Source organism: Oncorhynchus clarkii, unplaced genomic scaffold (genome assembly GCF_045791955.1).
Source record: "Oncorhynchus clarkii lewisi isolate Uvic-CL-2024 unplaced genomic scaffold, UVic_Ocla_1.0 unplaced_contig_10976_pilon_pilon, whole genome shotgun sequence".
NCBI lineage: Eukaryota > Metazoa > Chordata > Actinopteri > Salmoniformes > Salmonidae > Oncorhynchus > Oncorhynchus clarkii.
The window spans coordinates 39,255-62,367 of record NW_027258273.1 but is presented as its reverse complement, the minus strand read 5'-3'; the positions used below and the strand labels follow the sequence as shown (position 1 = coordinate 62,367).

General features: G+C 43.1%; 2 protein-coding genes across 5 annotated transcripts in view; one reads left to right on the top strand and one right to left on the bottom strand.

Annotated features, from left to right (window-relative positions):
* LOC139396418 (PC4 and SFRS1-interacting protein-like) overlaps window positions 1–9,391 on the top strand; it is a 20,214-nt gene extending 10,823 nt beyond the window's left edge. For 2 of the 4 annotated variants that reach the window (XM_071143458.1, XM_071143456.1), the window contains 6 exons: window positions 590–645; window positions 745–815; window positions 2,596–2,697; window positions 3,742–3,943; window positions 8,029–8,125; window positions 8,428–9,391. In XM_071143458.1, the coding sequence (XP_070999559.1) occupies window positions 590–645; window positions 745–815; window positions 2,596–2,697; window positions 3,742–3,943; window positions 8,029–8,125; window positions 8,428–8,476 (577 nt within the window). In that variant the 3' untranslated portion in view covers window positions 8,477–9,391. Of the gene's footprint in view, window positions 1–589; window positions 646–744; window positions 816–2,595; window positions 2,698–3,741; window positions 3,944–8,028; window positions 8,126–8,422 lie in introns of all 4 variants that reach the window. The other 2 variants (XM_071143460.1, XM_071143457.1) reach the window with 1 other exon arrangement.
* Window positions 9,392–23,113, bottom strand: LOC139396419 (small nuclear RNA activating complex, polypeptide 3). Its single transcript, XM_071143461.1, has 9 exons — window positions 22,729–23,113; window positions 22,367–22,450; window positions 22,151–22,232; window positions 21,659–21,763; window positions 21,273–21,422; window positions 20,206–20,288; window positions 18,882–19,040; window positions 10,577–10,684; window positions 9,392–10,444 (listed from the first exon to the last, which is right to left on the bottom strand). The coding sequence occupies exons 1-9, from the start codon at window positions 22,956–22,958 to the stop codon at window positions 10,297–10,299; spliced, it is 1,149 nt and encodes a 382-aa protein (XP_070999562.1). The 5' UTR covers window positions 22,959–23,113; the 3' UTR covers window positions 9,392–10,296.

Genomic DNA, 23,113 nt, shown 5'->3' with positions numbered 1-23,113 from the left:
CACGGGGGCTCCACATCCCCCCCCACACGGGGGCTCCACATCCCCCCCACACGGGGATATACATTTTCAATGGCTAGTGATTTAATTTTTTACTGCTCCATCTAAAAATGGCTCCCGACGTGACAGTCGGGTGTGTAGAATGCCGTGTGTCAGAGGTCAATGTGACAAGATGACAGGGTCAGGATTTATGTTGAATGGCAGCCGCAGCGGGAGGACAGGGGAGTGACAGAATTGGATGTCAGACATGAGGGTCATTCCATGTGCACAGGTCACAAGGGCCCTGCTGGCGCTGGGCAGAAGTCTCCATAGAAACACTCCATAGGGGTCTGGATGGGGTGGGAATTGGGTTCCCTGTTCTTTACATCCATCTCAAATGATCTCCAGTTGATATGTTGATGATGGAATTTCCAGTGGTGCTACTCTTAAAATGACTGGCAGTTCAGTTTGGTTGTGTGTGTGTGTGTGTGTGTGTGTGTGTGTGTGTGTGTACATGTGAGGTTTTTGGTAAGTCATTTGCACGTGAACTTCAAATTGAAATGGACACATGACCTGAGTTGATTTGGTGCGTTAATGGTCTTCTGTGTTTCAGGCAAAACAAAGATGATGGAAACAAAGTGGATGAAAGGAAAGGAGACAAGAAGAAAGGTGACTACTTGGTGCTACTTGTCCTCTGTCAAGATGGATCAACTCTGGCTTTCATGAACAAGTCATGACCGATGTCGGTTTTTGTTTCCTTCATGGCAGAGATATCGATAGAATCGAGGCTGCAGAGGTTGCATGGAGAAATCAAAATCTCCCTCAAGATTGACAACCCAGTAAGTTGCCCTAAAAGACTGCCCTAAATCTAGACCTTGCCTTCTACAGAGCCCTTACCCAAGAGACAATCAATTATTTACTTCACCAGGGTCATTTTACACACTCACTTTTTGCAGAAGAAGAAGCTTTCAAATCATTCTAGGTTTTAGTTGGGAGACAGTTTAATGGATCCTCCTAGCCTAGCCATTGGGTTGTTTTGGCTTTGTTTGACATTTGTGGCTGTCACACTGAAGCCAGAGTCTAGTTGAACCTTATCTTGACCTGTGATGGATTCAGGTCTTCAGAGCAGACAAGTTGACTGAGTAAAGCATCAGGTTTTTGTCTGGGTTTACATGAGGCTGAAAGAAAAAGAAGCTGCTCTTTTTGGTTAGACCGAGGGTGAAGTTATTATGCAATGGTATAAGTACATTTGAACGTTTTGTGTGTCCGTCTATTGTAACGGATGGCTCTTCTGCTACTCTTAACCTTCAACCCCACCCAAACAACACCAACAATACCATATTTATGGGAGGGGAAACATCTAATCCCATTTTGTATTGGTCACATGCGCCGAATACAACAGTGAAATGCTTACGAGCCCATTCCCAACACTGCAGAGTTAAAAAGTTAGACCAATATTTGCAAAATAAAATGGTAACACAAAACAAATAAGGAGTTTATATACAAGGAGTACCCGTGTGGACAAGGGGAACACTAGTTGTCATTGAGTTCACTTGACCTCTTGACACCTTCCTGACTGTTACCAGACGTATTTCTGGGTGACATATAATATGCCATTTAGCAGATGCTTTTATCCTGGGTGACTTAGTCATGTCCATTATGCCCAGTCAACACATACCTTCTCAAATGGGCAAAACGGCTATATTAGTGACAACACCAGCAGCTATATTAGTGACAAAACCAGCAGCTGTATTGGTGACAAAACCAGCAGCTGTATTGGTGACAAAACCAGCAGCTGTATTGGTGACAAAACCAGCAGCTGTATTGGTGACATAACCAGCAGCTGTATCGGTGACAAAACCAGCATCTGTATTGGTGACAAAACCAGCATCTGTATTGGTGACAAAACCAGCATCTGTATTGGTGACAAAACCAGCATCTGTATTGGTGACAAAACCAGCAGCTGTATTGGTGACAAAACCAGCAGCTGTATTGGTGACAAAACCAGCAGCTGTATTGGTGACAAAACCAGCAGCTGTATCGGTGACAAAACCAGCAGCTGTATCGGTGACAATACCAGCAGCTGTATCGGTGACAAAACCAGCAGCTGTATTGGTGATAAAACCAGCAGCTGTATCGGTGACAAAACCAGCAGCTGTATCGGTGACAAAACCAGCAGCTGTATCGGTGACAAAACCAGCAGCTGTATCGGTGACAAAACCAGCAGCTGTATCGGTGACAAAACCAGCAGCTGTATCGGTGACAAAACCAGCAGCTGTATCGGTGACAAAACCAGCAGCTGTATCGGTGACAAAACCAGCAGCTGTATCGGTGACAAAACCAGCAGCTGTATCGGTGACAAAACCAGCAGCTATATCAGTGACAAAACCAGCAGCTGTATCGGTGACAAAACCAGCAGCTGTATCGGTGACAATACCAGCAAAAGTGATGGCCAATTTCAGTTAACTTACTGATTTGAAATGGAATTGACCCCCAGCCTTGCACTATACTGTTATTATTGTTTGGGGGGGTAAGACCTTTTGTATTTTTGTCTAATAGGCTGTTACTCACCTGTTTGAAGAAGATAAATAGTTTTGTCTCGTGTGTGTGTGTGTGTAGGATGTGAAGAAGTGTCTGGTGGCGTTGGATGAGCTGGGCATGCTGCAGGTCACCACCCAGCACCTGCAGAAACACTCAGAGCTCATTGCAACACTCAAAAAGGTAACGTCTCTGTCAGAGCTGCCCCCCTACATACACACACACACACACAAACACTTAGTTCTCAATGCCTTTTGTTTCACCATAAACCAAGTGACCAATCATTATGCTAGTCCCTCCACACAGCTGCTGTGTCCTGAGTTAATGTTGAAGTGTGAATGTCACCAAAAGTGTCCCAGAATGCATGTGCTGACCCACCCTGCTGGGGTTGAGGGTAGAGCTTCCCCTACATAGACTCACACCTGCTGCCACTTGGCCCTCTCCTTCTGCTTAGATCATAGACTCACACCTGCTGCCACTTGGCCCTCTCCTTCTGCTTAGGTCATAGACTCACACCTGCTGCCACTTGGCCCTCTCCTTCTGCTTAGATCATAGACTCACACCTGCTGCCACTTGGCCCTCTCCTTCTGCTTAGATCATAGACTCACACCTGCTGCCACTTGGCCCTCTCCTTCTGCTTAGGTCATAGACTCACACCTGCTGCCACTTGGCCCTCTCCTTCTGCTTAGGTCATAGACTCACACCTGCTGCCACTTGTCCCTCTCCTTCTGCTTAGGTCATAGACTCACACCTGCTGCCACTTGGCCCTCTCTTTCTGCTTAGGTCATAGACTCACACCTGCTGCCACTTGGCCCTCTCTTTCTGCTTAGGTCATAGACTCACACCTGCTGCCACTTGGCCCTCTCCTTCTGCTTAGGTCATCACATTATAAGAGTACATAAGAACATCTGCTAATTGTATGCAACTGTGGGTGCATGTTTATATGTTCATGCATACTTTATACCCCATGTACATGCTGCTCTTTGTTGCCAGATCTGGGGATTTAATAAGTGAAATGCTATTGATATTCTAATAATAATAAATGTCCTTTAGCAGACTATTTTACCCAAAGCAACTTATTCATTTGTGCATACATTTTACATACGGGTTGGTCCCGGGAATCAAACCCACTATCCTGGCGTTACAAGCGCTATGCTCTACCAACCTGAGCTACAGAGGACCAGCTATATCTCCTGTATTTACTTTCTGTTCTCCATGGGTGAGCAGATCCGGAGGTTCAAGGCCAGCCAGGACATCATGGACAAGTCCACCATGCTGTACAACAAGTTTAAGAGCATGTTCCTGCTGGGGGAGGGGGACCAGCTGCTCAGCCAGGTGCTCAACAAGTCCATAGCAGAGCAGAAGCAGCAGGAGGAGGCCAGGAAGGGAGCCCAGAAGAAGGCTGAGCGGGCCAGGGAGAACAACACAGGTACTGTGAGGAGTGAGGGACTGGGGCTCTGTTCCTATTTACACACTGGCAAGCTGCACACTAGTGAACTTAGTAAAGCCAAGAGTGGTGCTTTGAAGAAGGCTGAGCAAGTCAGGGAGAACAACTCAACAATGGGAGTGTAGGAGTGGGACCGGGGTCTTGTGGAGTGGGAGATAAGTGATACATGTAAGGGAGGTGGTTTGGTGACACTACTGACTGTATGTCTGGACCTAGAGCTAAACCCAAGGCTTTAGCTCAGTGGGCTAATGTAATTTGGAGTTGATCACTCAACAATAGCTGGGTTTAGAAGTTGTCCAAAAGTACTTGTCCAAAAGTCTCAGATCAGATTAGCCTACAGAATCCTTCAGAAAGATGAAGAAATATTACCCAGTATCTGTGGTTAGGGTCAATGCCCTACATATTCCTCCTTGGGAATCTGATAGAAATCCTAGATGTGATGAGCGTCAACTCATCAAACATTACAGATTCAGAAGGATGTGTGTCTTCCTCAGTGTTCTGCAATGCTCATTGTGTGGCCTGTGACATATCCTGTGAATTTCTGTCCAAAAGACTAATTGTTTGGGAGAAACTCCTCACCAGCCAGTATAGAGAAAGGCCAAACCGACTCTGAGACTTAACAGATCTGTGCCCTTTTGTTTAGAATGTTTTTTAGTAATTACAGTTTTTTCATAAACAATTACTGTGGGAACATATTGTGATGAAAGATAAACACTCACTTAGTATAGGTAGTTACGTATCCGCTGTGATATGCACACACAAATCAGATTTTTTGCATAAGTCAGGCAGTGTTAACATTAGGAGAATTATCTCAAATTCTAGTTATGCCCACATATCGTATTATGATTTTACACTGTATTTAATCAGTTATGGTGGGCTGGATCCAAACTGGAAATACGCGCAACTTTTGCATAAATCGTCATGTTGTCAATGGGAGATTCATTGGAATGAAAATTGGCGTGAGCATTGTGCATTCATCCCTGTATGAAAAGAGTGTTGTCTACTGATCATAAAGGCCTTGGTGTTCTGGCCACGTCATTGGCCACCCTTTATGACCGGTTAGGCCACTCGTGTAGACTAAAGCCCTGTTCACACTGCAGGCCTTAATGCACAAATCGGTTTTGGAATACTGACTGTCCAAATGGCAAGTTACACGTGACCAAATTTGGATTTGTGTGTGTTCAGACAAGTCATTTTCTGACTTGGCTACGCTAGTTGTCATAGTAACGGCGGGGTGGTGTTGATTGGTGGTGGTGCTCGTGACGTGCTTCCTAGCACTCCATTTATTTGACTAGGCAAGTCAGTTAATTAAGAAAAACATCTTATTTTCAATGACGGCCTAGGAACAGTGGGTTAACTGCCTTGTTCAGGGGCAGAACGACTTGTCAGCTCAGGGGCTACGCTGCCGCCCCAAGTGTAGCAAGCTAAGGTGACAACAATGCCTGCCATGGACATTTCCCAGTTGCTTTCAATGTTCAAAATCAGTTTTAGGGTCATGAAATCTGGTCAGCAGGTTATTGTCATGCAAAGACTGCCGGTCTCACGGTAAATGACCGTTAATTAACAAACACCTTCAGCATCTCCATGCCTCCTCGCATACAAGCCGCTGATTCGCCCCTTTGGAACATCTACATTTAAAATCAAGTCTAAATCAATTGAATGTACACCATGGCAATAAGTCCATGTATTTTAGTCAGGTCTAAAGAAACATTATGATATGAAGAAAAGGTATTTCAGAAGGACAGAACATGAGTCGGCCAGGCTACTGTAGGCCTATGTTATCTGGCTATGCTCCATGCCATGGGCTTGTTCATCTAGCTGATAATATAGAAGTCCCATCACATTATTCGATGTTCTATGATTTTACAGTAAAGAAGAATATAATTGAACTTATCTGCATCAAATAGAAAGGATATTTTTCCCATTACGGAGCGAGTGCACATATGAAGTATGTATGTTGAGCATAAAAGTGACCATTTGAAACTGGTCTTATATGCTAGATTTAGAGCTATTTGGGAACTTTAGTTGTGAATGATGCAAACATTAGAATGTCTTAGAAATCAGAACGTATATGGGCTGCATGATCCGATTGACTATAAGCTGTTGATGATTTGAAAAAGTATTTTAAAAAATGTTGCACTCTACTCTGTTCCTTGCCTCAGGCTGCACAGCTGTTCTCTCATCAACTGATCACATTTTCAACCATCAAACTATTCTCAATTTAGTCTGGTCTTTACCAAAAATGTAACATTTGTTTCGATTTAGAATGGCCCATTTATCAAATGGGCAGGAACAGGGGCAGGGGGGAAAAGACGTAATCTGTCTGCACTCGATTAGTGAGTGGAGGCCGCGCTTTCCCACCAACCCATTTTGTAAGCTACTTGGGGTTTATAGCCAGCATCTGCTTAATATGAGCAGCTGAGAAATAAATATAAGAATATTTATTTCACTCCAAGCATGTCACCCAATTAATTATGAGCATTCCCTATTACAAGGCTATTCAAAATGAAATCAAATTGGCTAATTGCAGGCTAACTGTGAGCTGACCTGCACAATCCGTGAACCAACAGCAAGGCCTAGGCCTGTACGTTCTCTCCCAGACTCATGGTATACATTTTGGAGCGGAGCAGAAGGTCCAGTCCATCCATTATGCATAATACAGTCCACACTGAAAAGCAATTACTATCATTTGTATAGAGTAGACCAATTATGTACCAAATACATCTTAAATCAGTTTAGTTTTTCTACCATGTGTAATATGCAGTAGGCGTATGTATTTTATAACATCTTAATTCCATTTTCTTTTTGGGGGATCTGGGCTCATGCATCAGCTCCAATATGCTTATGGGAGTTTTGAATGAATCATCCCCTTAGAAAGAGCTGTCCAACTATGTTTTACACTGTTCAAATGAATCATCACCGTGAGGTGCGTTTTAAAAGTAAGATAGGGCTACTGTTTTGATAAGTGCTTGATGTGATTTTCAATTGTATTTGCATTGACATCAGAGTGGTTAGCGGGACAATAGAGCCCTGAGTAGCAGGCCATTAGGATCTGATGGTAGTTAGCAAGTTGGGTACTACCAAAGAATGTCCAGAGTGCATAAAAGGAGATTACCATGAATGGTTACGTGGAATCTTACTGCGGTCATGACTCGTGACTGGCGGTAATATGAGTGACCCCTGGTAAAAACACCCTTTTTAAAGTTTCAAAGTATATGATCCAACTTTGAAAAGGAGTCCTTTTTGGCTAGCCACAGCAGTCAACTAGCTAGCTGTTTAGCTCTCTAGCATTCACTAATTTGTTTGTAAACAATTAACAAAATAGTTAGCTACCACTTGTTCTTGTCAAAACTGTCAAGAGTATCAGCAAGCAACAAGATATGCCTAAAAACAGTCTAAAAAAAACACTTGAGAGAAAATAAATCCGATTTGAATCTTGATTTCAAACCACATACAAAGGTGATTTGAAATGTGACTTGAAATATCAGATTCATGTGATTTTATTTTTTTGGTTGTTCAGACTGCAGGAAAAATACCAGATTATAATCAGGTATGCAAATTTTTGGGGATTTGAGTAATTTCAAACTGCCAATGTGAACAAGGCTTAAGAGTACAATGCCCCAGCAGCCTTACCACCATAGAATTCAATTTCTGTGATCCTATAACTTTTCAGACTATGACCGGTCTGTAGGCATTATGCCCTTTTTTTACGATGGGCTCTGTAAGTATTAACATGATCAGGAGGGTTGTGTTCTAGTCGGGACCACATCCGTACCACTTAGCCACACCTCAGATAAGTATCTCTATGAAACAGGCATTTCCAATGGATAGAAAATCAAATTAGTCTCCGCCTGGCCCAGATATAGGCATGAGCGTATCACATGTCATCCCCCTCCTAACTCCTACAGGAGATTTCAGATTTGGGGTCGTAAAAGGAGAGCTGGGAAAAAATGTATGTCTGGGCAAGAAGATGGTTGTCTGTTTGGATTATTAATGCAGGCTGAAAGTGTGTGTGTGTCTGCGTGTGCGTCTGTTCCTGACGTGTGTGTGTGTGACGCTTGCTCTAGATAACAATATGAATGGCGACTCCAGTCCTGATGATAAGAAGCAGGAGTCGGACAAGGAGAAGCCTGCTGAAGAGGCCTCTACAGGTGATAACAGCAGGTAAGACAGACAGACCGACAGGGGCCAAATGGGTGTTTGGAGGTCTGTGCTTGCTCACAAGACCAATCCTGCATGTTCCTTAGGCCGTTGGCGAATGTCCTCCATCTCACTCTGTTCACTGCTCTTTGGGCCTGAGTAGGTTTCATGAACAAGAAGTCCTAAACCAAGCAAATTTTCAAAGTATCCGTATTTTGTCAATTTGCTAGTTACATCCCCATTTTGTGTTTGTATAACTTCTATACACTTTAACAGCGCTGTGCTAGTTGCCGTCCCATTTTCTAATCCCTTTGCCGGCAGTGTAGTGAAGGCCCAAGAGGAAACCAACTGATGAAGAAACATCTGACTGACTAAACTGAAGGGGATGTTGGTGCTGCTGACCTTCTCCTGAGTCCTGACTGATCTGTGCTGATCCCACCTGCACACACTAGTCCAAACACCACCAATAAGAGGTCCTGTTGCTTTGACGACATGTCGTACAAATCCAGGCTCTTCTCTGGTCTGAACACCCACGTCTTAAACCCTACAGAGCAGTGTCTTCCAAAGTCCTATTTTAGATGTCATTTTTTATGATGAATGCATCCACTGTGGCTGTTTTTTAAACTGATGGTAGTAAAAAGTGGTTCCACAAGGAAAATGTTTAATTTAACTAGGCAAATCAGTTAAGAACAAATTCGTATTTTCAATGACAGCCTAGGAACAGTAGGTTCAGGGGCAGAACGACAGATACAGCTCGGGGGTTTGAACTTGCAACCTTCCGGTTACTAGTCCAACGCTCTAACCACTAGGCTACCCTGCCACCCCAATACTACTTGCATATCTAACCCATCCCTGACCTTACTTTGTTTGAACTATTCTGCTATGTGGTGAAAAATTGACAGTATCATGTTTGAGAATGTCCTGGCAAAAATGTAGTGGGTCAAGGAAGCTTTATAGTCTGTTTTAAAATCACTTAACGTTTGACATCGCAAGATCTTGCAGTTCAACTCTGAATTATACAGTAGTTACTGGTAGGAGACTTTGTATTACTAGTTTAGTAAAATGTACTTAATACTGACCAATATTACTCCGGGTAGGTGCACATTTTGTTCTTGCACAGAAAGGAAATACTACTTTTTTTTCTTCCACTCGCACACCCAAGTTTAAATGTCAGTCTGTTGTAAGTCCTCCAATGTGCTGACATTGATGTAAATAAGAGTATTTTTGTGCCTGTCTGAAAGCCTGTTTAGCCTCCTTTGTAATAAAGCATTGGTTCAATAACTACATAAATTGATATTCAGTTATTTTGTTTATTGAAACATGAGTACTCATTTTTAGATGTGGTTAAATATTGGCACCCTTGCATGATTCACTTTCTTCAAAATACATTTAAATGAATAACTTGTTTACACTTCACAGGACCAAATCAAAATTAATATTTTTCACTTAAGTCAAATGGCCTAGACTAGCTTATTCAAAATTCATTAATTTGGAGGCAATGAGTCTCATTAAGTTATTTGTCACCTGTAGTAAGTTGCAGGTGCCTACAAGGTAAGAGAAAGCAGAACATTCTGCTCTACTGCAAAGTACAAGTGGCGCCAATATAATTGACCTCATCTGTACGCATTCAAATAAATTGCTTCTATCAATGGTACTGTGTCAAGTCAACAGTCAATCTTTCACAGGTCACACGGAAAACTATTAGCCTAATATCTTTACTCAGACCTGAGCTTTCCGGTCTAAAATGGCCATCAGTAGCTTAACAGATCAGTTAAGATTATTCCATCGAAGTGTTTTGAATCAAGATGTTGCTAGAGTGCCCTTCCAAGTCACCACTCGAGCTTTTGCAGGGCGAGATATCCCTATCCAGAGGTAGAAGACAGAAGGGTGTTGTCCCACTGATTTCCACTTTAATTAGTGAAACCAATTCTTCGTACGAGCTATAATCATTCAAGTGAACTTCTCATGAGTAGCATGAGCTGGTGACATCACCAGCTCACCGCTGAAGGTTAATCTATCCGAAACGAACAGTCTATGAGCTTTACAATTCTATGACTACAACAAAAACATTTCCATGTGATCATGAATCCCAAGACAAATAGAACAGTAAATAAACTGCTTTAATGCCAACAGAAATGTGACCTATGTGCCATTACTAATACTGCACAGCAGTAGGAGGGAGAAACAGGACGGTCTCAGTTGAAGGCCCCAGGGTCCACATAAGGGTAGGCCAGGAACTGTCCTAGTTTGTTTCCTTTCTCGTCATAGTGAAGCATGCGGAAGCATCGCTCACAGAAGAGACACGGGTCATTTGGGGCAAATGGATCATTTGTGGTTAACCATCTGAAAAAAACAAGTCAAATTAGTACACTGACAACTTGTAATGAATTTAAACTAATGTACAGTCAATTGTTAGGGATATGTTTTTTTGGCCAGGTCATGTAAAAACAGAATGATGATATTTTTTCTACACACCTGCCGATGTAGACGTGACACACGGCGCACTTCCTGGTCATGACCCTGTGCTTGTGGGTAAGGAGAGGGTACAACTTCCTATCCAGGCAGTCATCCTTATGAGCCAGTCTGGAAACATTGAGCAGGGATAAAATAAAACATACCATGTCCACACTAATGAAACCAAACCAAGCCTTGTTACACATCTACCACAGTGGCTGGAACCTTTCACCTTTAGCGTGGAATGATCTCCAATGCACAAATATGATGAATTGGTGCCTCAGTGCAGGGGTGTCAAACTCATTCCATGGAGGGCCTAGTGTCTGCTGGTTTTTGTTTTTCCTATTAATGAAGACCTGGACAACCAGGTGAGGAGAGTTCTTTACTAATTGCTAACCTTAATCAATCAAGTACAAGGGAGGAGCGAACACTCGGTCCTCCTTGGAATGAGCTTGACCCCTGTGCTGTAGGCCTGGGGCACTTTTTCCCCCAAAACGCGGTCCTCTGGATCCCAAGGGGTGCACATTTTGTTTTTTGCCCTAATACTACACAGCTGATTCAAATGATCAAAAGGTTGATGAATCAGTTGTGTAGTTCTAGGGCAAAAACCAAAACGTGCACCCGTTGGGGTCCAGAGGACAGAGTTTGGAAAACACTGGTCTAGGGCATGTGATGGCTCCTAGGGGATCTTTTAGTGAACAGTGTATTTTAAAAACAACCCAACAATACATGAAAAGCAAAACACTATCACAATTCTTTTTGAATGAATGTGTATTCTGTACTGTATTAAAACGGCTCATCTGGAAAAGAGACCTTGATTCCTTGTCAAAATAAAGGTTAAATAAATAAAAACTGTGTTGAAAAGGACAAAGTGATGGGAAAATATCTGAGCCAGCACAGTTTTGTAACAGTTTTACTGGCAGCACTGAGGCTGAGGCCTTCTTGGAAACATCACGCCACAAAACCAGCCTTCATGCACAGTTAGTGCCTCCAGCAAAGAAAACCAGTCAGAAGAAGGCTAAAACTTAAATCAAATCAGTCTCAGAAAGCTGAAAAGGCTGACTGACCTACAATATAGATCAATTGGAAAGCCTCAAGGCTCTTTATCATGTGAGTGAATTGATCAAAGATATGACTTTATCCTATTCATCTAGAAAGGGCAGCACTTTCCCCTGACCTGCTGTCTTACCAGAAATCTGGCCTTCTTCACAGTACCGATATGAGTAAGGTGAACCGATTTCTGACACATTGATTTCGCATAGATACAGCAACATATTTTGGCTCTGTAGTCGGCACTTTGATTTTAAATGATTTAAATGACTGAGGTTAAAGTGTAGACTGTCAACTTAAATTTGAGCTTATTTTCATTCATATCGGGTGACCCGTTTAGAAATTTACACTTTTTGTACATTCGGAAAGTATTCAGACCCCTTGACTTTTCATATTTTGTTACGTTACAGCCTTATTCTAAAATTGATCAAATGGTTTTTCCCCCACTCAATCTACACACAATACCCCAAAATGGTTTTTAGAAATGTTTGCAAAATATGTAAATGTAAAAAATGTTTTTGTATAAGTATTCAGACCCTTTACACAGTACTTTGTTGAAGCACCTTCGGCAGCGATTACGGCCTCAATTATTCTTGGATATGACGCTACAAGCTTGGCACACCTGTATTTAGGGAGTTTCTCCCATTCTTCTCTGCAGAGCCTCTCAAGCCCTGTCAGGTTGGATGGGGAGCGTCGCTGCACAGCTATTTTCAGGTCTCTCCAGAGATGGTCGATCGGGTTCAAGTCCAGGCTCTGGCTGGGCCACTCAAGGACATGTCCCGAAGCCACTCCTGCGTTGTCTTGGCTGTGTGCTTAGGGACGTTGTCCTGTTGGAAGGTGAACCTTCGCCCCAGTCTGAGGTCCTGAGCGCTCTGGAGCAGGTTTTCATCAAGGATCTCTGTACTTTGCGCCATTCATCTTTCCCTCGATCCTGACTAGTCTCCCAGTCCTTTCCGCTGAAACATATCCCCACAGCATGATGCTGCCACCACCATGCTTCTCCAGATGTGACACTGAACTCTTTGGCCTGAATTCCATCTTGGTTTCATCAGACCAGAGAATCTTGTTTCTTATGGTCAGGTGCCTTTTGGCAAACTCAAAGCGGGCTGTCATGTGCCTTTTACTGAGGAGTGGCTTCCGTCTTGCCACTCTACAATAAAGACCTGATTGATAGAGTGCTGCAGAGATGGTTGTCCTTCTGGAAGGTTCTCCCATCTCCACAGAGGAACTCTGGAGCTCTGTCAGAGTAACCATCAGGTTCTTGGTCACCTCCCTGACCAAGGCCCTTCTCCCCCGATTGCTCATTTTGGCCGGGCGGCCAGCTCTAGGAAGAGTCTTGGTGGTTCCAAACGTATTCCATTTAAGAATGGAGGCCACTGTGTTCTTGGGGACCTTCAATGCTGCAGACATTTTTTGGTACCCTTCCCCATATCTGTGCCTCAACACAATTCTCGGAGCTCTACGGACAATTCTGTCGACCTCATGGCATTGTTTTTGTTCTGGCATGCACTGTCAACTGTGGGACCTTATACAGACAGGTATAAGGCCAGGCCTTTCCAAATCATGTCCAATCAATTGAATTTACCACAGGTGGACTCCAATCAAGTTGTAGAAACATCAATGATCATGATCAATGGAAACAGGATGCACCTGAGCTCAATTGAGTCTCAAGCATTTAGACCCTTTTGCTATAAGTAAATAAGGTGTTTCATTTTAATGCATTTGCTAATATTTTAAAATGCCTGTTTTCACTAATGTCATTATGGGGTATTGTGTGTAGATTGATGAGGAAAATTGTTTATTTAATCCAATTTTGGAATAAGGCTGTAATGTAACAATGTGGAAAAGCATATGTTGACAAGATGTTGGGGAATCACTGGAGGGGAATATTGACCAACTGAGCATAGGTGTACAGCTCAATAAAAACCAGGCATTTTGTTACATTTCAGTGGTATATTGAGATGCAAACTCAATTGAATAAATGTAAACTGTCTTTTTTTTAAGCCCATAACAATGTGTGTCATGTGTATACTTCTGTTTCAAAGTAGATTTGTTTAAGACTCCCAAGAAATCACCCTGTGACCCTGATTTAGCCCACTGCAGTAAAAGGTTATTAAGGGAGTAAAATTCTGTTTAAGTCATTAGTAAAGAACACATCGTTAAAGAGTACAATTATATTTTTTAGGTGGTTTTAAGCCTGTCAATCATTTATTGCTTCATAAGCAGAAACATTGTGGCTGCCCAGGTCATTAGGCATGTTGTGAACCTAGGGTCACCCTAAGTTCATAATATTGAACTCATTAAGGCGTTATCTGTTAGACGCCTAGAGTTCCGAGCTTGCAGACACGTCGCTGCTTGTAAATACCCCTGCTTGTAACCTGACACCCCCCCCCCCTGCACCAGTACCCCCTGTATATAGCCTCGTTATGGTTACATTTGTTTTGTTTTTTTTTGATTTAGGAAATATTTTCTAAAATCCAATTTTTCTTAACTGCGTTGTTGGTTAAGGGCTTGTATAAGTAAGCATGTCACAGTAAGAACTACACCTTTTGTAGTCAGCGCATGTGACAAATATAATTGGATTTTGATTTGACACACATCCCAAGAACCCATTGGCTCTTGTGTAGAGACAGAAACAGAGCGGGGAGAGACAGATCTAGAGGAAGATTTCATTAAAAGGTAAATAACACTGACTGTAACCGAACACCCCCACTTGCCCTCCTACCCCTTGTACAATATATAAATAACTCTTACCCTCCTACAAGGTATAAATAACCCTTACCCTCCTACCCCTTGTACAAGGTATAAATAACCTTTTTAGCTAACTCTCAGCTCATAACACACCACCTTGTGAAACACATCCTAGTCCTCAAGCCTGTATTCCACTCAAGGTTTGGTCTGTATATTCTTCTTCTTCAGCTAAGGTATAGAGCTTCGCTCTACAGGCTGGGTAATCAAACCCCATAGCTGTCCATTAGACATAACCACTTGATCTCCCAGCACCTTTATGGATAGTATTTGGGTTCTGCACAAATGTAGAAAACTATTTTGTGTTGTGCCGATTTACACTAAGCCCTTTTTCTGTTGAAGCCGGCATCATCCTACTTTCGATGTTACGGTCATCACGTGTGTGTCAGTAAGTGACAACTCCATGTTTTTCTTCTTTAGAGTTCTGTTCCTCTTTCTCGAGGTTTCTTCTCACTCGTAGTGTTCATAGGACAAGCCTAAGACTTACTTATACACAGGCAAACCTACCCGGGTTGACCAAAATGGCTGTCAGAGAGGGCTGCCTCGCTTCTAGGCCTTAGGAAACTTTGCAGTATTTTGTTTTTTTTATGCATCATTCCTTACATTGTTAGCCCAGAAAATCATACATACAGCCAGGAAGAATTATTGGATATCAGAGCGACATCAACTTTCCAGCACTATGGACCAGGAATACGACTTTCCCGAGGCGGATCCTTTGTCTGAACCACCCAGGGCATTTGAACTGATTCCAAAGGCTGACCCAAAACAACGCCGCCGGAGAAGAGGTAGATGGAGCGGTCTTCAGGTTAGACTTGGGAGGCGCGCACACCACCCACCGCTTCTGAGTATATTACTTGCTAATGTCCAGTCTCTAGACAACAAGGTAGATGATATTAGGGCAAGGGTTGCTTTCCAGAGAGATATCAGGGATTCTAACATACTGTTTCACAGAAACATGGCTCTCTCGGGATATGCTGTCAGAGTCGATTCTTTGTGCGTCGCGCCGACAGGAATAAACATCTCTCCGGGAAGAAGGGCTTGTGTTTCATGATTAACAACTCATGGTGTAATTGTAACAACATACAGGAACTCAAGTCCTTCTGCTCACCCGACCTATAATGACTCACAGATGCTGACCGAGTTCTACTCGGTTATTGTCACAGCCGTGTATATCCCCCCTCAAGCCGATACCACGACGGCCCTCAAGGAACTTCACTAGACTGGAAACCATATATCCGGAGGCTGCATTTTTTTGTAGCTGGGGATTTTAAAAAAAAGCTCATTTGAGAACAAGGCTACCTAAATTCTATCAGCATATTGATCACGCTGGAAAAACACTGGGTCACTGCTACTCTAACTTCCGCGATGCATACAACGCCCTCCCCAACCCTCATTCCGGCAAATGTGATGGACTCCATTTTGCTCCTCCCTTCCTACAGGCACAAACTCTAACAGGATGTACCCGTGCTAAGGACTATTCAACGCTGGTCTGACCAATCAGAATCCACGCTTCAAGATTGTTTTGATCACGCAGACTGGGACATGTTCCGGGTAGCCTCAGAGAATAATATTGAAGTATATGCCGAGTCTGAGTGAGCTTATAAGGAAGCGTATAGGAGATGTTGTACCTACTGGGACTATTAAAACCTACCCTATCCAGAAACCGTGGACAGATGGCAGCATTCACGCAAAACAGACAGTGCAAACCACCACATTTAACCATGGAAAGGTGACTGGGAATATGGCCGAATACAAACAGTGTAGTTATTCCCTCCGCAAGGCAATCAAACAAGTGAAATATCAGTATAGAGACAAAGTGGAGTCGCAATTCAACGGCTCAGACACGAGACATACGTGGCAGGGTCTACAGACAATCACAAAAAGGAAAACCAGCCACGTCACAGACACTGACATCTTGCTTCCAGACAAACTAGGATAATTCAAACTAGGATAATTCAAACTAGGATAATACAAACTAGGATAATATTGAGGATAATACAGTGCCAACGATGCTGCCCGCTACCAAGGACTGTGGGCTCTCCTTCTCCATGGACGACGTGAGTAAGACATTTAAACGTGACATTTAAACATTTAAACGTTTTAACCCTTGCAAGGCCGCCGGCCCAGACCGCATACTCAGACCAGCTGGCTATTCAATCTCTCTCTATCCCAGTCTGCTGTCCCCATATGCTTCAAGATAGCCACCAATGTTCCTGTACCCAAGAAGGCACTGAACTAAATTACTACCGCACTGTAGCACTCATTTCTGTCATCAAAGTGCTTTGAGAGACTAGGCAAGGATCATATCACCGCCACCTTACCGGTCACCCTAGACCCACTTCAATTTGCTTACCGCCCCAATAGGTCCACAGACGATGCAATCGCCGTCACGCTGCACACTGCCCTATCCCATCTGGACAAGAGGAATACCTATGTAAGAATGCTGTTCATTGACTATAGCTCAGCATTCAATGTCATAGTACTCTCCAAGCTTATCGTTAAGCTTGAGGCACTGGGTCTCAACCGCGCCCTGAGCAACCGGGTCCTGGACTTCCTGACGGGCCGCCCCCCAGGTGGTGAATGTCAGAAACAACTGTCCACTTCGCTGATCCTCAACACAAGAGTGCGTGCTCACCCCCCTTCTGTACTCCGTTCACCTATGACTGCGTGACCACGCACGCCTCCAACTCAATCATCAAGTTTGCAGACGACACAACAGTAATAGGCTTGATTACCAACAACCACAAGACAGCCTACAGGGAGGTGGTGAGGGCACTCGGAGTGTGGTGTCAGGAAAACAACCTCTCACTCAACGTCAACAAAACAAAGGAGATGATCATGGACTTCAGGAAACAGCAGAGGGAGCACCCCCCCTATCCACATTGAAGGGACAGCAGTGTAGAAGGTGGAAACTTAAGTTCCTGGGCATACACATCACAGACAAAATTAAATGGTCCACCCACACAAACAGTGTGGTGAAGACAGCGCAACAACAAGTCACCTAAAACCCTGACAAACTTTTACAGATTCACAATTGAGAGCATCCTGTCGGGCTGTATCACAGCCTGGTACGGCAACTGCACCGCCCTCAACCGCAAGGCTCTCGAGGGTGGTGTGGTCTGCACAGCGCATCACCAGGGCCAAACTACCTGCCCTCCAGGACACCTACACCACCCGATGTCACAGGAAGGCCAAAAAGATCATCAAGGACAACAACCACCGAGCCACTGCCTGTTCACCCCGCTATCATCCAGAAGGCGAGGTCAGTACAGGTGCATCAAAGCTGGGACCGAGAGACAGCGTCTATCTCAAGGCCATCAGACTGCTAAACAGCCATCACTAAACCAGAGTGGCTGCTGCCTACACAGACTTGAAATCATTGGCCACTTTAATAAACGGATCACTAGTCACTTTAATAATGTTTACAGATCTTGCATTACTAACTTCATATGTATAAACTGTATTTTATATCTATATTTATATCTATTACATCTTGCCTATGGTCGCTCCCATTGCGCATCCATATATTTATATGTATATATTCTTATCCCATGCCTTTACTTAGATGTGTGTGTATTAGGTAGTCGTTGTGGAATTGTTAGATTACATGTTAGATATTGCTGCACTGTCAGAACTAGAAACACAAGCATTTCAAGTGTGATTTGAAATTGCTTTTATGTTCCTTCTACAAGGGGGGGTCACACGCTCACAACACTTCCACAAGTTCACTACAAAACTTAACTGTTTGAACTGTCAAAAGTTCAAACTCAAGCCTCCCAGAAAAGTTATTTTTTTAAAAACATATTTTTACTTTAAACACATTCCTTTAAGTTCAACAAGTTCACTACACATCACCTGAGAGGATGTCACTAAGAGTTCAAACTTCAAACACATTTTTTACTTCAAAGAAACAGGTGTACTGTCAAGTTACCTAATGACACACTAAATAAAGTGAGAACATCCAGAGAGGATGTCATTAACAGGTCCACCAAAAGGACGACACAAAGCACATATCCGTTTTTGCCCGATAGAAATTCATGGTAAATAATGTAGTGTCATTTGAGTCACTTTTATTGTAAATGACACATTATTTACCATGAATTTCTATTGGGCACAAAATAAATCTGAAACACAACAAAAAACAAACAGCAAATGCATCCCAAAAATGTGTCGAGTCACAAGTTTGATATAGTCATTGCGTGCTATGAACATGGGACCAAATATACATTTTACGTGAATTTGTCACAATACGTTTGGTCCCCTAAAATGGGGAGACTACGTACAAAAAGTGCAGTAATTTCTGAATGGTTCACCCGATAAGGATAAAAGTACCCTCAAATTAAAGCTGACAGTCTGCACTTTAACCTCATAGTTGTATCATTTATAATCCAAAGTGCTGGAGTAAAGAGCCAAAACAGCAAACGTGTCACTGTCCCAATACTTTTGGAGCTCAGTGTAGGGGGAAATGACATACCAAGTCAAAGCTCAAAATCCAGGTATCAATATGGATGACAAAATGACCTCTGACCTGATATCGGTGATGATGACAACGTGCTCGCAGTCTCCCTGGTGACAGAAGAGGTAGGGGTATCCCACCTTCACCTTCAGGTCGTAGAACCTGGTGTCCTCCATCTTGGCCTTGTGGAATGTGGGGAAGTCTCTGGTCTTTGCCCATTCAATGGTGGTCCTGGAAATATAGTACAATGCAACTTTATTGTCCAATTTGAAAAGTACAGTAGAAAGTAGAGGAAGAGAAATGAACTCCAACACCCAGAAAATACGCTTTGGAAATTCATCTTAAATTTACACAGAACAAAAATCTAAAAGCGCAACAATTTAAGATTTTGCTGAGTTACAGTTCATATTGAAATAAATGAATTAGGCCCTAAACAGCTCTGGTGGACATTATTACAGTCAGCATGCCAATTGCACGCTCCCTCAAAATTTGAGATATCTGTGGCATTGTGTTGAGTGACAAAACTGCACATTTTAGAGTGGCCTTTTATTGTTCCCAGCACAATGTGCACCTGTGTAACGATCATGCTGTTTAATCAGCTTCTTGATATGACACACCTGTTAGGTGGGTGGATGGATTATCTTGGCAAATGGGAGAAATGCTCACTAACAGGGATGTAAACTCAAAGGGTTGTTTCCAGTTCATCAATAAAATGCATATGAATATCCATTAGATATAGCAGATACTGAGCAAATGGCTAAGTGCATGAAGAACATATTTTCCTATTTCCAATGGGTCTTGTGGCCTGGTTTGACATTTTAAATTACTGGATTGTGGCACATTACAATCTAACATCTGTTGATTCCGCTGACACATCCCCAAGGTTAACCCAGGCATATAGTTTAGTCTGGGTCATAGTTAGGCAAACCGAATGCAATATTCTGCACCTAAAACCTCCATCTCCGATCCAATATAGAGTTCTATGGCTGAAAAAAGTATTGTCTTAATTGTGTGTGGATCTGCCCCTACCTCTTACTCTCTACAGTATTGTCTTAATTCTCTGTGGATCTGCCCCTACCTCTCACTCTCTACAGTATTGTCTTAATTCTTTGTGGATCTGCCCCTACCTCTCACTCTCTACTTGTCTTAATTCTTTGTGGATCTGCCCCTACCTCTCACTCTCTACAGTATCGTCTCTGCAATATACAGGCCTGGCTTTTGTCTTTTTCGGGTTACTCCCTGGCTTCTACAGGCCCATTTCCACAGATGTTCTCTCACAGGATCAGCTAAGGGGAGTTCAAGTAAGCCTAGTCTGAAGTGTTCGGTCAGTCCAGTCGATGTAGCCAGATGACAGTTGGATGTCAGAAAGCGAGAAAGAAGAGAGAGAGCCACTTACTCGCTCATGTCCTGACACTCAGGGTGACGCATGTCATTGTAGAAGACCCCTTCAAAGTAGAAGAAGGCGGATTTGAAGTGATCCTGAAACAGACAGTGAAAAGGTTCACCCAACACCGACATGATGATCAAGTCCTATTATGTAGGCTTATACTCTATGTGAGTGTGTGGCTGAGTAGCTCCCAACTTAGACATCCTTATTATCTCATTTGTTACTAATTGTATTCCATAGTCAATGTGTTCCAAGACTCACAATCAATGACTACCTGTGTAGCAGCACGTGTTCCACGTTGGAATGTACTGTATATCCATGATGACTAGACGGTTCTTCTTGAGTAGTCGTCCTTTACGTCACCGAGCCGTGCACAAGAAATCTACTGGCATCTGTAACAGTATAACTTTAGTCCGTCCCCTCGCCCCTGCCCGGGCTCGAACCAGGGACCCTCTGCACACATCAACAACAGTCACCCACGAAGCATCGTTACCCATCGCTCCACAAAAGCCGTGGCCCTTGCAGAGCAAAGTGAACCACTACTTCAAGGTCTCAGAGCAAGTGACGTCACCGATTGAAACGCTATTAGCGCGCACCACCGCTAACTAGCTAGCCGTTTCACATCCCTTACACATCTACTGAATGTTGGGTTTTGGAAGTGGGGTGGTAGCATCTAACATTTGGATTCATTAGTTTGTTGTGCACTGCTCTGTGATGTAAGGGACGACCTCTTAAGATGAACTGTCTACCGACTATGGATTCACATCCCGACGGAAGCCTAGCGTCAGCTGCTAGTTCGAACCCCCCGAGCCAACAACGTGAAAAACCTGCCTATGTGCCCTTGAGCAAAGACTTCGACCCTAATTGCTCCAGGGTCGCCGCTGATAATGGCTGACCCCTGGCCGTGACCCCAATCTCTGAGGGCGTCTCAGGGGGAGTTGGGATACGCAAAAAATACATTTCCATTTCACACGTGTATAATACACACTGGTACATGTGTGAAACAGGGAAATATAAGCACCCAACTACCATTACAATAGTATGGTTTGAGCTTGATCTCTTTGTGTGCGTGTCACCTTGCTGATGAAGTCCGGTGCCATGTCGGGCGTGTTGCTGAACTCTCCAAAGACCTGCAGGTCGCTGATACAGCAGATAGCGTCCCTCAGGTCCACTAGACTATGGGAGCCCAGCATCTGAAGGGTCATGTGGGGCCTCACATACCTAAACTGGAAGAGAATGTACATTATAGGAAAATAATGCACGCTCTAGAATGCCCTTTAAGCCAATCAGAAATGGGTATTCAACAATTCCATGGTATAAATGAGATTAATAGGCAAAGAATGTACATGTCTTACAAAAGCACATTATTGTTGTGTTTAATGATGGAGATTGTTGGAATTAGGCTTTAACTTTTGGTGATTCTCACAAAGACTTGGAATCGAAGAAGTGAAACTGCACGTACTCTCTCAAATATGGCTGGGTAGAGAACGTTGATGCTCAAAATTATCTCCCCTTCTGGCACCAAGTCAGCAGGGTCCTCAGGCCTTTTCCCCACCGCTAGGCTCTCCTAGAAAAATCAAACACACAAGTCAATCAAATTTCTAAAAACAGCCCCCCTCTTAGCTCTTGTTGGTCGTGTTCATCTGGCACCAAACTGAAGAATATGACCCAGGGGTCTGGGTGTGTAGACTTCTGGGTGTCAGTCACGCTACAGGTTACATCAACAGGTTATACTCTATTCAAGGGATGCATTGTTTTCCAAGAAGTAGCCTTGAAGTTTTTGAACTTTTGTAGGCTTTTTTTTAATGATATTCAATGGGCCAAAAAAATGTGTGCAATGGTCTGCAACGCAAACACCTGGTAGAAGTAAATTCATCCTCAAACAAATATACGTTTATATATCTTAAATGACTTAAAACGGAAGGGGTGGTTACTTTCACAGGGTATAACTAACCAGTTCGTCTTGGTAGTGGTCAACTCTGCTTATCTTATCGATCCTCAGGGTGCCTTTGTAGTCCTGCTTCTTCTTCCTCTGTCTGAACATCAACAAGGCAACACTTTTTTAATGCAGTTCATGAGTAACTGTCTGCAGAACATGGAATTGGCGCATTTGTCATGTGGAAATGGCCTAGGATATCATTTGTATAGTAAAAACGTTGTAATGTTTTACATTAGTGTTTGAAGAGTGGGGTCAGGTGGCACAACGTTGGTGTCAAGAGGCTCATCTTCAGCTTGACCCCGAAGAGTGTCAACGCTGGAGAAAAAAAATCAACAATGTGAAGTTCACAGAACATCTCTGATACCACTAGTTGACCAATATTCTAAAATGCGTCATAAAACAAAAACAAAGGGAAGTTATATCCCTGGTCCACTACTACAGACGCTGAAGTTCAACAACAAACACATTATTATTGACAAACGATAACTAGCACATTGAGAAGTTACTGCTTGTCAACTAGACAGACACAATGGATTTTCAGCTACCTAGCTAGAGTAGCAAATACATTTATAACTACCCCTTACTGTACAAACCTGCAGATAGCTTTCAGTTCATCCAACGTTTCTGGTGCGATTCCCATTTCCTTTGCAAAGTCGGCATCTTCATTCTCTTCGTATTTATCCTCGTAGGAATAGTCAATTGGTTTCAATTTCTCAAGCCATACGGTTCTGAATGAGCCAACGTGGAATGGTTTGGTGTTTATGTCTTTATACTCAAAAACTGGAATATTTTCGTTCACGTTTGAGCTACTACCCGCCGCCATTTGTTCATCTAAATGACGTCAAAACTCCCAGGTAACGCTGGGTAATGAAGTGTCTCGAGATGGGAAAATACAAGAGAAATTACCGATTGATTGAGTTATTTTACACTGGCCCGGGTTGAACCGGGTGAAACCCGGCACGTCATCCAGCGAAAGCT